This window comes from Schistocerca serialis, chromosome 8 (assembly GCF_023864345.2).
Source record: "Schistocerca serialis cubense isolate TAMUIC-IGC-003099 chromosome 8, iqSchSeri2.2, whole genome shotgun sequence".
Classification (NCBI taxonomy): Eukaryota; Metazoa; Arthropoda; class Insecta; order Orthoptera; family Acrididae; genus Schistocerca; species Schistocerca serialis.
Genome location: NC_064645.1, coordinates 638,538,445 through 638,554,437, shown reverse-complemented (window position 1 = coordinate 638,554,437; position 15,993 = coordinate 638,538,445). Strand labels below are relative to the sequence as shown.

At 39.9% G+C, this 15,993-nt stretch overlaps 1 protein-coding gene across 3 annotated transcripts in view; it reads right to left on the bottom strand.

The window, feature by feature from the left end:
• Positions 1-15,993, bottom strand: part of LOC126416765 (probable phospholipid-transporting ATPase IIB) — a 173,583-nt gene that overhangs the window by 47,803 nt on the left and 109,787 nt on the right. For all 3 annotated transcript variants that reach the window (XM_050084607.1, XM_050084608.1, XM_050084609.1), the window contains 3 exons: positions 9,516-9,692; positions 3,939-4,109; positions 1,588-1,776 (listed from right to left, as the gene is read on the bottom strand). In XM_050084607.1, the coding sequence (XP_049940564.1) occupies positions 1,588-1,776; positions 3,939-4,109; positions 9,516-9,692 (537 nt within the window). The remainder of the gene's footprint in view (positions 1-1,587; positions 1,777-3,938; positions 4,110-9,515; positions 9,693-15,993) is intronic.

Here is a 15,993-nt window from a genome sequence, read left to right as displayed (position 1 = left end):
CACATCAAATGCAGTAACCTAACTCTGATGTGACTGTTCACAACAGTTCACCTGTGGCAGGCAAATATAATTAACACAGCCACATAAAATTCTTAATTCGTTGTCCTTGAAATCTAACAACAAAATCAATAACTAACTATTGGAAACAACACAGTTCACAGTTTGACCCCATTGTCACAGTAGACAACCATTATTGAAGTTTGTTACAGTCCATGACACTAATTATATGCTCAGAGAACAATTGATCATTAAAAGTCACTGAATTATTAATAAACTCCCAGATATGAAATCTAGATAAATTGGGGTACATTTTCTGACTTGTAATTTGTACTAACTTGTCTGCAATACATTATCCCATATTTTTTAACCATAGGCGTTCCTCCTTTCAAACCAACCACAGACTGACTTAAAATGTCTTCCAACCAGCTTCTTATATAAATTTAAAATAATTACAGCTGGCTTTAGCTACTGTTGTTTATTGGAATTTAATAAATCACAAAGATATACATTTATGATTAACTGAATAGTGAAATAATATTCGCTTGAATTACTCTGAAACTAAATGAGTGCAAAAGTTGCTAACATTTATCTGATATTAGCTGTATAAATGCTAAATTATGTACCTACCTCTTTAATCTACTTTATCAAGAAGTTAGTTCAGGAATATGTTTACAAATGAACAGTGACAACAAAATACAAAATTTCTGATGTTTTGTAATCAGCACAGTTTTCAGACAAACTAGATAGCTTCTTAACACCTAATAAGCAAAGGAATGTAATACATAAGAAAGTTGAGTTGGTTAATCACTGGATCATTGTAAAATTTTTTAAGATATTGAGCACATGCCAATAGATTATAAAACTGAAGACACCACAAAATTTGAATAATAATAATAATTTTTTTTTGGCAGGGGGGGGGGGGGAGAGAAAAACAGCTTTTTTACAACCTCTACCAGAATTTAATACAACCATAGTTCATAACACCCACCACCTAGAATTGCCACATTAAAGAGTCTTTATTACACCAACTTTTGAACTTCAGCTAGCAGATACACACACGTTTCTTTGCTTGTTGCATTATTCGATATGGACCCTATACACACCATTTAAACAACAATAATTTGCGCAGCACCAGGGCATCAAGTGCACTGATACATGATTGCGTTCATGCATTTCTTATTTTGCAAAGACACAGTATTACAAACCTTGTCTTTGAAATCTAAGCTTCATTAGATGTTGTGCAATACCAGTAATCAAAAACTGGTTACTTTTTTATACTTATATGCAAAAAATAAAATAATCTGTTTCAAACTATCTCTTATAAAATAGTTCATCTGATGTGACCCACTAAGACATAGCATTTATAAGGTAATTTTGAGTTTTCGCATTTGAGACAGAATTTGCATCTATATTCATATTTGTGTACCACTTCTATCATTTGAATAGCCGGTAATTTCTGTTACAAAAGTTGGACAAATGCTTTGTTACTTACAACTTAGTGCATTATGTAGCAGAAGACCAGAAACTAAAACTGCATTAGTAATTAAATATAGGCCTGCGAATGATATATAAAAATAACGTGTTTACCTCCAAAGAATCACCACTTATAACCAGGGCACAATCTTGTTTCTTCCTAAAAGTATTCAGTTCAAGATGAGCGTCAGTCCTTGTCATAACAGATTTGAAGACATGCAACCCCTGGGTGCGAGAAACTAAGTGCGAACTCTTAGCAATACAAGTGGCTGTCTCCAGTTTGTCACCAGTCAGCATCCATATCTGGATTTAAAAAAGATTGCATTCAATTATTTTAAAATTTAGATGACAAGCACCAAATGATTACTTAGCATACACTAGCATACGAAGTAACAGCAAAATCTAATAATCAAAAACGGCTCTGGTTAAAGGTTAATTTTTCAGGCAGTGCCTCAATTAACACTTCCTCAACCAAGAACAGTGCTATTTATAGTAACTGGTATTGACCTCCTAAGAGTCGTCAGGCACAGTTTCTATGGTGTTTTGGCAGATATTTGCAATTTAGTTTCTGTCTGTGTAGATAGACTAGGTCCAAGCAACTACTACTCATCATATCTTTCATGCGACACCCAGTGTCAGAAAGCATTTGTTTGTTTCCTGTTACACATAAAATTAGTTTAAAAGCAGAATTTTATGTCCTCATTTGATACACAGTCCCAAATTAGTCTAATGCAATATTTGTTTTATCAATACGTATTAACAGAGACAGTAAAACACACAGAATAATAAGGAGCAACAACATCACCTTGGCCCACACTGACTGCTACCACCATGCACCCGTTGCTGCTGGAGTACTGATTACTCTTCATGTTTTAGTGTTCCTGTTTGTACACAATGATAAAACAAATATCACAATAGACTAATTTGGGGCCACTCTGTTCGATGGGCACATAAAATTCCAAAATCAGTACTTCTGTAATGGGAAACAAACTGATACTTTTAACTGACACTGGGTGCCCATGAAAGATTAGATGAGCAGTATTTGTTTTGATTATCACCAGCTACACACTGCAAAAAAACAGCAATGCAAATATTTGCTGAAACACTAGAGAAAATGTACCTCACAGCTCTTAGGAGGGCACCTGGTATGTTTCCTTTAGCATCTCAGTTAGTCAAGTGTCAGGCTATTATCCCAAAAGAGAAAATCTATTTCCACAATTTTAGATTTCATCAGAAACAATAATATTTTATTATCTAGCCGCCTCTTCAACACTGGTTGCAAACAGATTGCAAACTAGTAAATAAATAATGGTCTTTATTACCTCATAATATCTCTTTCTGTATTTTACACTGGTATGTACAGTAAAAGTTACCTAATGTTGTGTTGATAATGTGCACACTACAGGTGGTCTCTGTAATAAAATGTCAATGGTTAAAGTTTCTGATTTAATCAACTTCTAGATATATGTGCCCTTTATTTATCACTGTTTCAACTAGCATTATACTTTTTAGTAGTTTCTTACTGACTGTAGAGCACATTTGGGATCTGCGAATGTGTACAGTTTGCCCTTTTCCCAGAACTGAGGAATTTTCTTCACCAACAAAGATTTGATAGGGATGGACAAATTTACCCTTCTCCTATACAAATTTCTACTCTCCACAAATAGTCTTTATGGGTATAATGTATACTGCACATTTTGATTTTTTAGTTGCTTTTCCACAAAAATCTGAAACAAATAGTTGCCCGTTAAGGACAGATTCATTCATGGAGAAAAGCAGAAGTTCAAATTTGTCTTCAAAAATTTCATGCAGGTTTACCAGCCTGGGACTCTAATCCACACCTTCCTCTTTTGTGGCTTGGAGGTACAGTAACCCCTTCCTCAGCTGTGGCTTAGCCTTTTCTCTGAAATATCTTTTTATTGCCAGCAGATCTGAAGTATCATAACTTTAATAAGTGGTGATCAACAGTTTACTCACTCAGCTCTATGTCAAAGACTTTATACTGAAGTCCTTAGTAATAGTGTAATTTGAATTAGAGCTACGTAATTGAAGCATGACCTCAAGGGAAAAAAAATCTGAAATACTAAATGTGGATTGTTAACTAGATCCAGATATATCTTACAGAAAGTGTGGAGCACTATTTTACGATACTGCTCTCCAGTACTGTCAATGGTGAGTGTGTAGGATTTTAGAAGACACTCAATAAGTAAAAACTTGTTCTTAATTACTATGTGACGGTCATGATACTTCTGTTAAGTGCAGTATGTCCTTCAATGATATTGTGGCTTCTTCAGTTGAAAGTTTTGGCAAGAACAAAAGTTCATTTATTAATTCACAGCAACTTTGGCCATTTACTATTATGTATAAAAAAACTCTGCTACAAGCTTATTGGCAATTCAGCAAAACAGCTCAGACAAATCATTCTTCACCAATTTAATACAAACTTGTAAGCAAACAATGAATACCTTTATTCCAGCATTTCTTAGGAGCTCCAATGTGGGGCGCACACGATCCTGCAAACGATCCTCAACACCTGTCACACACAGCAACTCCATTTCACGTTCAAGGCTTTCCACTACAGCAGCCACTCGAGAAACACGATCTGATACACTCATACGAGCTGCATTGTATCGACTCTGAAAGAAAAATTTGTCAATGTTACTAGCACAAATACAAGAATTTCAGACTGTGGAGTCACTTTTTCCAAAATTAGAAAAAAAGCTAAACTTGCAGTGAACACTTTTTGATGGTTGCGTACTGGTTCTATTTTACATAATGATGCATTTGTTAGAAAGCTTTATTTACATAAATTACATCAAACAGTCTATTAAAGTAATACAATTAAGTGGAGTACTAGCAACTAGTAAAATAAAAAGGAGTGTCAACCACTGGGAAGCAGCTGAGAAGAAGAAGAAGAAGAAGAAGAAGAAGAAGATGATGATGATGATGATGTCCCATTCTCATAGGAGCATGGGGGCGATGTGGGAGATCCACATCACTGTACTAGGCAAGGTCCTAGTGGAGGTGGTTTGCCATTGCCTTCCTCCGACCATAATAGGAATTAATGATGATGATAATGATGATGATGACGACGACACAACACCACCCAGTCGTCTCGAGGCAGGAAAAATCCCTGACCCCCCTGGAAATCAAACCCAGGACCCCGTGAAAAGGAAGCGAGAACGCTACCGCAAGACCATGAGACACTGAAGAGGAATTTACACTAAATAATTTGGCCCATACCTGGGCAGACGGTATGATAGGGAAGGTGGCAGAGGTGGTGGTGGGGATGCCATTGTGAACGGCCATTGTGCAGTTGGTGCTATTCAATAGCTGAAGTCTATACACAAAGGCTTATTTCGCATACTAATTTGTAAGCTACAGATTGACTCTACAAATGATCATATTAATAGGATATGTCAGTATGTCCAATAGGTCCCAGTTTCGAGTCCTGATTTAGCACACAGTTTTTATCAGCATGATCAAAAATTTGTCAACGGTCAATAGTTTTTCATTAGAGTATCAAAATGGCCTTTATTACACAAAGGAAGACAACAGCCAGCATCATAAGATGGGCAAAGAGGAAGTACAACAAACAACTGATTGAACAGCCAGAGGGAAATTTTCAAATAGACAACTATATAGATCTCTAAAAGTACCTCAAAAAAGATGACCCATTTCATGCCTCCTACTTCACATTTCCAGCAAGAAGATGGATCACTGAGCCTCAATTATAACACATTAAAAGTTTATGTCAATACTTTCAGCAACTCCTAAATGTCAAAGAATCTATGTAAGACTCTCCGAGTTATAGAACCCTCTAATCCCAACACCAACCACACCCCTCCACTCATATACGAGGAAGTCAGAGATCATAAATCTACTCAAAAATGACACAGCCTCTGAGAAACATGGGGTAGCACTGCGTTTAATAGCAAAGAAAACGGGTCTACTGATCAAGATAATATTAAAAACACACCTAGAATGAGTCAGCACAATTAAGCTTATCAAGAGAGCCAACGCTACAAAATACCTTAAAGACTGGAGCTTGTATGATCTTGGTGAAACAGTACCTCTTAAACAAAGGAAAATCAAACTAGGTAGATCAATACTGAACTAAGACACCAAAACATAGTACTCAGACCATCAGTTCTCTGCACAGCAGAATTTTTATCCCTAACCAAGGAGACCCTAATAAGAGTTCTCAAATTACAAGAACAGAAATTCCTGCAAAAGACAGTGGAGCCAAGGATCCTACCAGATGAGGGACAATGGCATAAACCTAATCATGAACTCTATCAACTCTAAGGAAACATCACTGTTGTTGTCCGATGATGACTAGGTTTCTATAGCCACTGATACAGAATGGATCTTCGTAAGATGTCCAGTAAGATCTTCACAAAGTAGACAGCAAGAGCAAAGCCACAGGATCCCTGTGGATCAAGCAAATAAACAAATACCTTGTAGAACTATATATAAGGCAAGACACAACTACTAAAGGATGACTACCATGGAACTAATGAAACCAGACCCTTCCTAACATCCCTTACAGAATTTAACAACAAAGAGACCAGGAAATGATCTAAGGACCCAAGATAGGGTTCAGCATGAGAATCGAGGAACACTGCAGTAATGCAAAAGCTCAATGCACTAACAAAAAAACAACTACCAAATTTCACCATGAACACCAGAAGTGGAAGATGACAACAGCAGAAAATATGCAAGCACCATGGTCAAGCAGGTGGCCCCAACAAGCTTTTTTTAACAAAGGAAATAACCAAAGCAAAATAAGGTTGATCATGTGGTGCCAGAAGGAAATACCATAAAACAAAAACTGGGTAAAAATGTAACATAGCGGAGAATTTCATTTAGCATAATACTGATAACATAAAATAAAAGAATGCCAGTCACATGAAAATTATGTCTGTCCTCTGTTCATCAATATTACTCAAATATAAAATTTTCTTCTTCTTCTTCCTCCATGTCTTTTCTGAAAGTGTGAAGCCTTGGGAAGTATTTGTAGCTATATTTCCTCCCTCCTCCTTTATCTCTTTATTGTGGGAATGGAATAGATTGGAATAGATAGTGACTCCAGCAACCCTCTCAAGACTTTTTAACCCTTTCTTGCCCCCCCCCCTCCCCCCCCCCCCCATGGAACTTAAAATTTATAAAGCAGCTCAGTGGTGAGTTCATGCATTGGAATTCTGTCTTGACATCTGTGTACCTCTGCTGTAGCACAGGAAACTCTTTGGTTGTGACAGTTCAGTCTGTCCGGACAGAAAAAAAAAACAGAACTTTTGTGCTACTGTCTTGCTCATTTTGTCATAGGAGTGTACGGACACTGCTGATGTAACAGGAAATCTGTGTTTCGAGAAGCAAAGTTGCCACTCGCCATATAGTGGAGATGCTGAGTTATAGATAGGCACAACAAAAGGATATTCACACTTAAAGCTTTCGGCCAGTGGCCTCTGTCAAAAACAACACACACACACACACACACACACACACACACACACACACACACACACACAAAACTTATTCACACAATGCAGTTTCAGGTAACTGAAAGCACACAGCGAGCAGAGCAGCAGCACCAGTGCGTGATGGGTGTGGCGACTGGGTGGGGGAAAGGAGGAGGCTGGGGCAGGGAAGGGGAGAGAGAGTATGGTGGGGATGACAGACAGTGAAGTGCTTCAGGTTGGGTGGTGAGCTGGGGAGAGGTGGAGAAGGGGGGGGGGGGAGGGGGGAAGCAGCAGAAAAGGAGAGAAATAAATAAAACAATAAAATAAAATAATTAAAAAGCCTGGGTGTGGTGGTGCAATGACGGCTGTGTAGTGCTGGAATGGAGCAGGGAAGGTGCTGGATGAGTGAGGACAGCGACTAACCTTCGTTAGGAACTGCTGCCACAATCCCTGTTTGCTCTCTCTAATAATTTGGCGATATTTTGTCCTCACTACCCGAAAGGCTCTCTGCAGTTGGCAGCCACCAGCTTGGCCCTGATTCCAGAGTGACATTTGTTGCTTCACCAACATACAGGATGTGTTTTCAGCTGAGTTGAAAACTGCACAAGCAATGCTTCAGTGGCATGGTAGATTATTTCGGTAATATGATCCACCCATTCCTGAATGAAGTCAAGGTATTCAAACACAGCAAACTGGCTGTAAAATGTCCTGTCTGTCCTACTAAACACCAATCATTGTGGCTTTCTCTCAGGTACTACTCTGTTTGGCAGGTGTATCCAGATTGGTAAGTGATAACTTGTTTGACATTCAACTACCACTCCCTGATGAGGTGTGTTCGAGTGTTGGAGGGCATATGGAGAGATCCATAGCAGCCACTAACTACAGTGCAAACCAGAGAATAGTGGATGACTTCAGAACCTTTGAAAACACTTGCACAGCACTGATGCAAGAATGGAAGCCTATAGCAGTACAATTCTCCTCTTTGTAAATGTTGCCCAGTGTTCACTACAAATGTAAATTTACACATTGGAAAATTCATGATGGAATAACGATTGTATTACGAAAAGGATATGCCATATGGCAGAGATGAGTCGCAGACAGGTACAACAAAAAGACTACTAAATACCTGAGCTTTCAGCCAGAAGGCCGCCTTCTAATTTGGGAGCATACAGGGACAAGGTGCAGAGAGGGTATGGCAGCTAGGTGCAGTTGGAAGATTTGACAGAGGACAGCGGAGTGGGTAGTAGGGAGCAGAAAAGTACAGAAGTGAAATGACTGTGGTTGCACTTCTGGAATAGAAGGTCGTGTAGTGCTGCAGTGGCAACAGGGAAGAGGATAGGTGGGTGAAGGACAATGACTAGCTAGGAGGGTTATGGGAATATAGCATATATTGCAGGGAGAGTTCCCACCTGTGCAACTGTTTCTGGCAGAACAGATCCAGATGGCATGGGCTGTGAAGCTATCATTCCACAAGCATGCCCACAGTCTTTTTACTTCTCTCATTTTCCACTCCCCTTATCCTCCATCTAACCTCCCGACTGCACGTAGCTGCCCTATAGTCTCTCCATCTTGTCCTTGTATGCTATCACAAACACCCAGAATGCTTCTCTCACGATGCACAGTTGCTCGCAGTCTGGCCTCGACATCCAGACACAGTAGCCATGTGTGTGTGAGCTGCTTTGCATGAATATGTATGTGCATGTTGTCTAGTTCAGAAGGACGGCTTCCAGCTGAAAGCTTTAGTAGCTTTTTTGTTGTGCCTGTCTGCAATTCAACGTATCTGCTGTACGACAAGTAGCAATCATTCCTTTTCATAATATTCTCAAAAATGTAAATTTATTAAATGGGAAGGACCCAGTCTCCACAAAAATTTTAATTTGTGGTGGTCTGCATTTTGTAGCTAAAGCATGGATGGTGATTAGTAAGTTCACCATCCCTGACTGCTTCCAAAAAACTGGAGTCTTCCAAACAGACAAAGCATGTGCTACTATCCTGTCAGATTTGTGCTATGACATTAGTGACTGTGAAAACAACCTCAGTTCAGTGTGGGGGAAGAAGGAGTTGGAGCAGCCAGTGCGAGATTTTGTGTGTGTTGTTGATAATGTGATATAATGTGTCTGTGGAAAATGTCTTTTATCCAGAAAAAAGATGACAGTGGTGTGTCTCATATTAAAATGTAAATGAAGCACTGACTGTAATATAGAAATACATTTCTGCTTCTGTTGTTGTCATCTGTTGTTGTTGCTGCTATGACTGGTTTGATGCAGCTCTCCACACTATCTACCCCACGAAAGTATTTTCATCTCTCCGAAACTCCTACATCCATTTGAACCTGCTTACTGTACTCAAGCCATTGTTTCCCTCTACAATGGTTACCCCCCCCCCCTCCAATTCCTTCTGTTACCAAACTGATGATTCCTGACACCTCAGGATATATCCTATCAATCAATCCCTTCTTTTACTCTGGTTTGCTGTAATTTTTATGTTTGCCCAGTTTAATTCAGTAGCTCTTTGTACATTGTCTGATCTACCAAACTTATCTTCAACACCAAATTTCAAAAATGTAAGAGATGTACTCACCTCAAAGTCAAGGTATTGCTCTTCTGTTAAGGTTTTCTTGGCAACCACCAATGTTCTGAGACCTTCTCGTGCCATGTTTCCACATTCTTCCTCCAGCCAATCGTTATATTGGACTATTGAGGACATTACCACATCTGCGCCTTTGAGATAAAATGTTATTTCTCCTGTCTGATTTTCCTGTAACAAAATATATTCCATATTTAATTCACATCAGCACTTCAAACATATGAACTATCATTGTACACATTTCCTGTGCTGAACAAAAGAGGAAATGGTCTCGTTGGTGACAGGATGCTTAGAATTAGCAAAGACAACATTAAGTAGTTACAGACAATCCACATAATCTGAAACATCAGTCTGCCACTTGCTCTACCTTTTTACCTTCTTTACTGCTTTCTTGGGTGAAGTAACTGCAGCAGAATGCCACAGTTAACGTTCCCACAATTCCTAACATTCCACTATCAGATTACTTTCCATTTTTTGTCAGAAGTACACTTACTAAAATGTAACGGCATCCCATAATTTAAAGGAAAAATGTTTATAATAAGCAAATGATATCCTTCCAACACCTAACCGAAAAGTCACGGAGAACAAATTATTGTATTGTGATGGTCAAGATAGGTCAAAGAGAACATTGTCAGCAACCTCCACGACAACAGCTGATGATGTTTCAATTGCTGTCACTGTGCAATGTGTGTGTGAGGGGGGAGGGGGGAGGGGGGGGGGGGAGGCGGCAGCGGCGAGAGAGCACCATACCTAAGAACTTCTGCTATGTATTTAATAAAGTTAAGTGCAATACGTCGTCATATTTTGAGAATGTCATTGAGTACCTACCAATAAGTAAAAGTCGGCTGTTTCAGATGTTATATTAATGCTGACTGTAGAGCTTATGCATTATGGATATTGTAGGTGAGACATGCAGGAGTTTACATCTTCATGCTTTTAGCATGATGCTGAGTACTGGAGGCTGCTCTATTGTTAAAAGATTTCATGTTTTCTTACATGTTGGGCTGTGTTCCAGACAATACTTTCAGAACAGGCTTTGTAACACTTACATTTTTATTTTATGTTAACGTATTTGTCTTTTCAGAAAGGAGAGTTGTCAGTCTACATTTTATATTTTTTACTTCTACCAACACCAGTTTCTTGGTGAAAAAGTAGCAAAACTTGTTTACTACTTTTGGTATCCAATTTATTAATCTAATTTCCCCAACATTTCCTGATGTAATTAGACTAAACTCCATTACCCCTGTTTTACTTTTTTTGGCGTTTCAGCCAATGACCTCTTTTTAAGATACTATCTATTCACTTTAACCAACCTAGCAAGTCTTTTGCTGTCTGACAGAATAACAGCGCTCACTGGAGAACTCCAAAGCTTTTGCTTTTTCCTTCCTGAATGGTAGCTCGCTCTCCAAATTTCTCATTAGTTTTCTTTACTGCTTGTTCAAAATGGTGGATAGGCTACACCTCTGACTCAGTCCCTTCTCAATCACTTTTTTATGGAGTAATTCTCTGGAGACCAGAATTTTTTTTTTACCTATTACGTGGCAGCCACGACATGCATGTCTAAAATTTTGAAAACTAAAATATCTTGTTGGTCTTATTCTATAAAGCCAGATGAATTAACAGTCCCATTCTCTTTACAGACAGCTACCTTCTGCACATAAAATAAAACTGTTATTGGCATAATTTTCAAATTCACATGGGAAAGGGGAAAATATCAAATTTTGCAACATTTCATGTCATAAAACCCATTTCGTGTTATTGATCACATTACCATTTAAGCAAAATTTTCTCGTTCCTAGCAATAGCAAACGCACTGTTCAAGAGCGATATGAGGAGGTGGTATTCTTGAAAAGACCTGAGACACGGGAAGATAGCGGATGGATTACATCTTAGTGAGACAAAACATAACAAATCAGGTACTGGATTGTAGGCTGCATCAAGGAAGAGACACATATTCGTAAGGAAGTGGTACTTAAATGTAGGTATGGTGTTGTCTGAGGTTTTGGACAAGACTATATTGAATACCACAGTAAGAAGTTCAGTTGTAAATGAACAGACAGTTTTAAATAGAGCAATAATAGAAGTTATACAAACAAATATAGGTATAAGGTAAGTAACTGCAAAGAAACCTCGGATAACAGAATAAATATTTCAATTCATTCACAAGGAAGCAGGAAATATAAAAAATGTTCACGAAAAGAAAGGAATACAGCAATGTAAGTCAAATCACTTAGGAATAAAATCTATAAGTAGTGCAGGGAAGCTGAGGCAACGTAGCTGCAGGAAAATTTGAAGAAACCACAAACATAATGACAGTCGATAAGAAAGGCTCGGCACATAGTAAAGAGAAAATAGCTTTTGGAGAAATTAAAAGCTAAAGCATTAACATTAAGAGTGGAAACATATTCTACTGTTAAATACAGAGGACAGTTAGTATGTATGAAACAGGTCACTTCTGAAATGGCATAAATGACTCTAAATCCTGCACATCAAAAAGGAAGGGAGAAAACTGGACTTGCTGGATTAATTAGAAATACTGTTCATGAGAAGAAATTCAACATTGTTCTTAATGCATAGTTGAATAACAATAGAACACAAATTTTGAACTGCTTTTTGGATTTGTTTTGATGCAGTTTAATGGTTGTAAGTTTTTAGTATTACACGGAAGTAATAGCCAGAGGTCGGCCAAATAACATATGGAGAAATATAAACACTAGCCGTGCCTGCAAAGTGGTACCTCGGGCACAGAAGCTCTTAACTACTTCTGGATGCTAGGAGAAGTATCAAATGGAATGCTCTGGTTACTCAGCTGAAGAAGGAGGCATGGCCTTCCATCCAGTTGCAATGTGTGAAGAAATGAATTTATGGAAGATGTGGACCCACAGTCCAATGTCGTTTTTATTTTATTTTATTTAATGAATGCCGCAAACTTAGGGTCAAATATGTGATGTGAGTGTTATCTCTTGATACAGTCAGCTGAACAGCATCAAGCAGTATTAAAGTAATTGAATGCAAATAATTACTACTGACAGAGGAGAGTGCAAATGTACAGAGAAGACCCTTACAAAGTGGATAAACTTCTGGCAGAGAAGACTAGGTGTTGATTTGGAGAGACATAATGCAGCCCACACAAGTATAAGAGTCTGACACAGCTTTGGAATGTTGCAATCCAGCAAGGGCAGCAGATATGGATAACATCCCTTTTGAAATTATAAAGTCATTAAAGAAAGTTGCAACGAAAAAATTATTTTAGTTAGAGAGTGGAATCTATGAGACTGGAGACATACTATCAGATTGATATAATCCACAAAACCCCAAAGAAAAAAGAAAGTTGATAAATGCAAGAACAACTGCACAATCAGTTTGAAAGCTCATGCTCTAGTACCTTCCGCCGCGGAAGTCGAACATGCGGCAGAACAAATAGACGTGGTCAGCCCGTAGAGGGCTCCGCCTCCGCGGCGGTTATTCCGCGCAGCGAGGGCGCCACCGCTAAGCCACGTGCAGACAGCGGACGATAGCCGCTCCCTCCGGTTTCGTATATAGGGAGCCGCTCTGCCCTAGTCCAGCCAGTCTGGTACTCGCTCTGGATTTCGTTTCTATCTCGGCGGTACTGCGTTCTGGTCGTTGCTCATTGTTGACATTTGCCCGGCTCTGGTTCCGAATGGATTTACGTTTGGTGTTCGGTGTTGTGGTTTCCACAAGCCTCCGTTGTTTATCTCTTCCTTGTCGTGTCGCTCACAGTCGGTCGTGGTCGGCCGTTGTCAGTTGTCGTCGGTCTGTCGTCCGACTCGTCCTGTGTTTACCCGGTGGTGCGTGCTCCACCGCCTGGCGGCTTCCCCGCCTGGCGGCTCCGATCCGCAGCCCGAGGCGTTGCCACTATCGGTTGTGGTTACTACACATGCATCTAAACTGTTGCCTACAAAGATAATATACAGAAGAACGGAAAAGGAAATTGTGGCTTTCTTAGACGAGATTTTTAAATCCTCAGGAAAATAGTTATAAGTTATAGGGAAAGACGGATAGTATATAATATCCTTAGAAAAATAAGTTACAGGGAAAGGCAAGTAATACAAAACATATACAAGAACCGAAAGAGAACAATATGAATGGAAGAACAAGAATGAAGTTCTCGCATAATAACAGGTGTGAGACAGAGATGCACTCTTTCTTTCCTACTGTTCATCTTTCAGATCAAAGAAGCAATGATGCCAATAAAAATGAAAGAGTTCAGGAGTTGGATTAAAATTAAGGGTGAAAGGATATTATGGATGACATTGTTATCCTGCTGAAAGTGAGGAAAACTTACAGGACCTCTCTAAGGGAATCAGCAGCCTAATGAGCGCTGAATATGGACTAGGAGTAAGCCCAATGAAGATGAAAGTATTGAGGGGTAGCAGAAATGTGACTACCAGTAAACTCAGCATCTAAATTAGGGACCATGTAGTACACCAAGTGAAGGAATTCTGCCATCTAGGAAGAAAAACGTGGCAGTTGAAACTAGGGTAACAAAAGAAGCAGACCATCACTGGTAAAGACAAATTCTCCATTTGAGGATAAATTTCTGAAAATATATATCTGGGTTACAGCATTCTATGGACGTGAATCATGGACAATGGGAAAAATCACTGAGAACAAAACTGAATCTTCTGAGATGAAGTGTTACAGAAGGATGCTCAAAATAAGTGAAGTTATTATGTAAGAAATGCGAAGGTTCCCTGCAGAAATCATGAGAAAAGGAATATATGGAGTAGGCAGACAAGATGAAGAATGCAAATAATTTAGAAGTAAAGGAGACAACTCACGGAATAATAGAAATGTTGATTCATGGTGTCACACGATGACGACAATGTTGGGGAGTGAACTGGGAAAGGTTGATAGGACAGAGGAAGGGGAGACTGTTGGTATGTGGATGCAGTAGGTAAGTGGAGACTGAGGCCAGGAGGTTTATGGGAACAAAGGATGTGTTGGTGGGAATAACTCCTATCTACACTGTTCAGAAGAGTTGGTGCATGGAGAGGGGGGTGGGGGGGGGGGGGGGGGGAGATCCAGATGGCACAAGTTGTGAAGCAGCCACTGAACTCTAGCTGTTGTGGCTAGGAATGTGTTCTGCCACTGGGTGGTCATCTGTGTTTTTGGCTACAGCTTGGCAGTTGCCATTCACCTTGGTGGATAACTGATTGGTGGTCATGTCCACACAAAATGCAGTGCAGCAATTACAGCAGAGCTGCTATGTGACATGACTGCTTACACAGATGGCTCCGTCTCTGATGAATGCTTAAGCCTGTGACAGGTCTAGAGCAAGAGTGAACTGTGTGATAGGACTAACGTAGTATATGCTGGTTGGGTGAGTTGGGCAGGTCTTGCACCAGGGTCTTTCACAGGGATGTGACCCCTATGGCAAGGGGTTTGGAGTGGGAGTGGGATACGGAGAACCATGATTTATGTAGATAGGGTGGGCAGTGCAATATGACTTCGGGAGGGGTGGTAAATATTGTAGATACAATGTCCTTCATTTCCAGGTACAATGATGGGTAGACAACGCCCTAGTGAAGAACACGGTTCAGTTGCTCAAGTCAGGCATGACAATGGGTGATTTGTGTGTGTGTGTGTGTGTGTGTGTGTGTGTGTGTGTGTGTGTGTGCGCGTGTGTGTGTGCGTGTGTGTGTGTGTGGGGGGGGGGGGGTGTCTCCTTCGCAGTTGGTTCTTGGGAGGGATGGGGGGCCAAGCAGGACAGTGAGGGGTATGTGAGGATATGGCATAGGAAATCCATCTGTAGTCTAGGTTGTAGGTCTGGAAGATAGTGACCATCTGTAAAGGTTTTTGCGAGACCTTCAGCGTATTGTGCAAGGGAATTCTCATTGTAGCACATACACTGTCCATAGGTGGCCAGACGATATGGGACCAAGTTTTTGGTGTAGAAGGGATGACTGCTGTCAAAATCCAGGTACTGTTAATGGTTAATGGGCTAGATATGGACATAATTATGGATGGAGCCGTCAGACACATGGAGGTCAATGTCCAGTAATGTGGCATGCTGAGCTGAGGAGGATCAGGTGAAGTGGATGGGGGAGCTGTTGAGGCTGTGCAGAAATGAGGACAGGGTGTCTCGACCAAGGATCCAGCTCAGGAAGATATCATCAATGAATCTGAACCAGACAAGGAATTTGTGGTATTGGAGGACAAGAAGGTTTCTTCTACACAGTCCATAACCAGACTGGCATAGGAGGGTTGGTTGGTTTGGAGAGAAAGGGACCAAAGTATAGGGTCATCAGCCCATGTTTCCTCATTACAACATGTCTCACATTAAAAGCAGCCCCCAAAAGTGTCTGGGAAAGTAAAAAAGGCGGAAAACTAACAGAAAACAAAAGAAGAAAGCCAAAAGGGGAAAACATGCAATAAAAGGAAAAAAAGTGGTAGAAGATATTAAAATAATATAGCAGATGGCCTGGGCTGGCTGATCGCAAGAATAGAA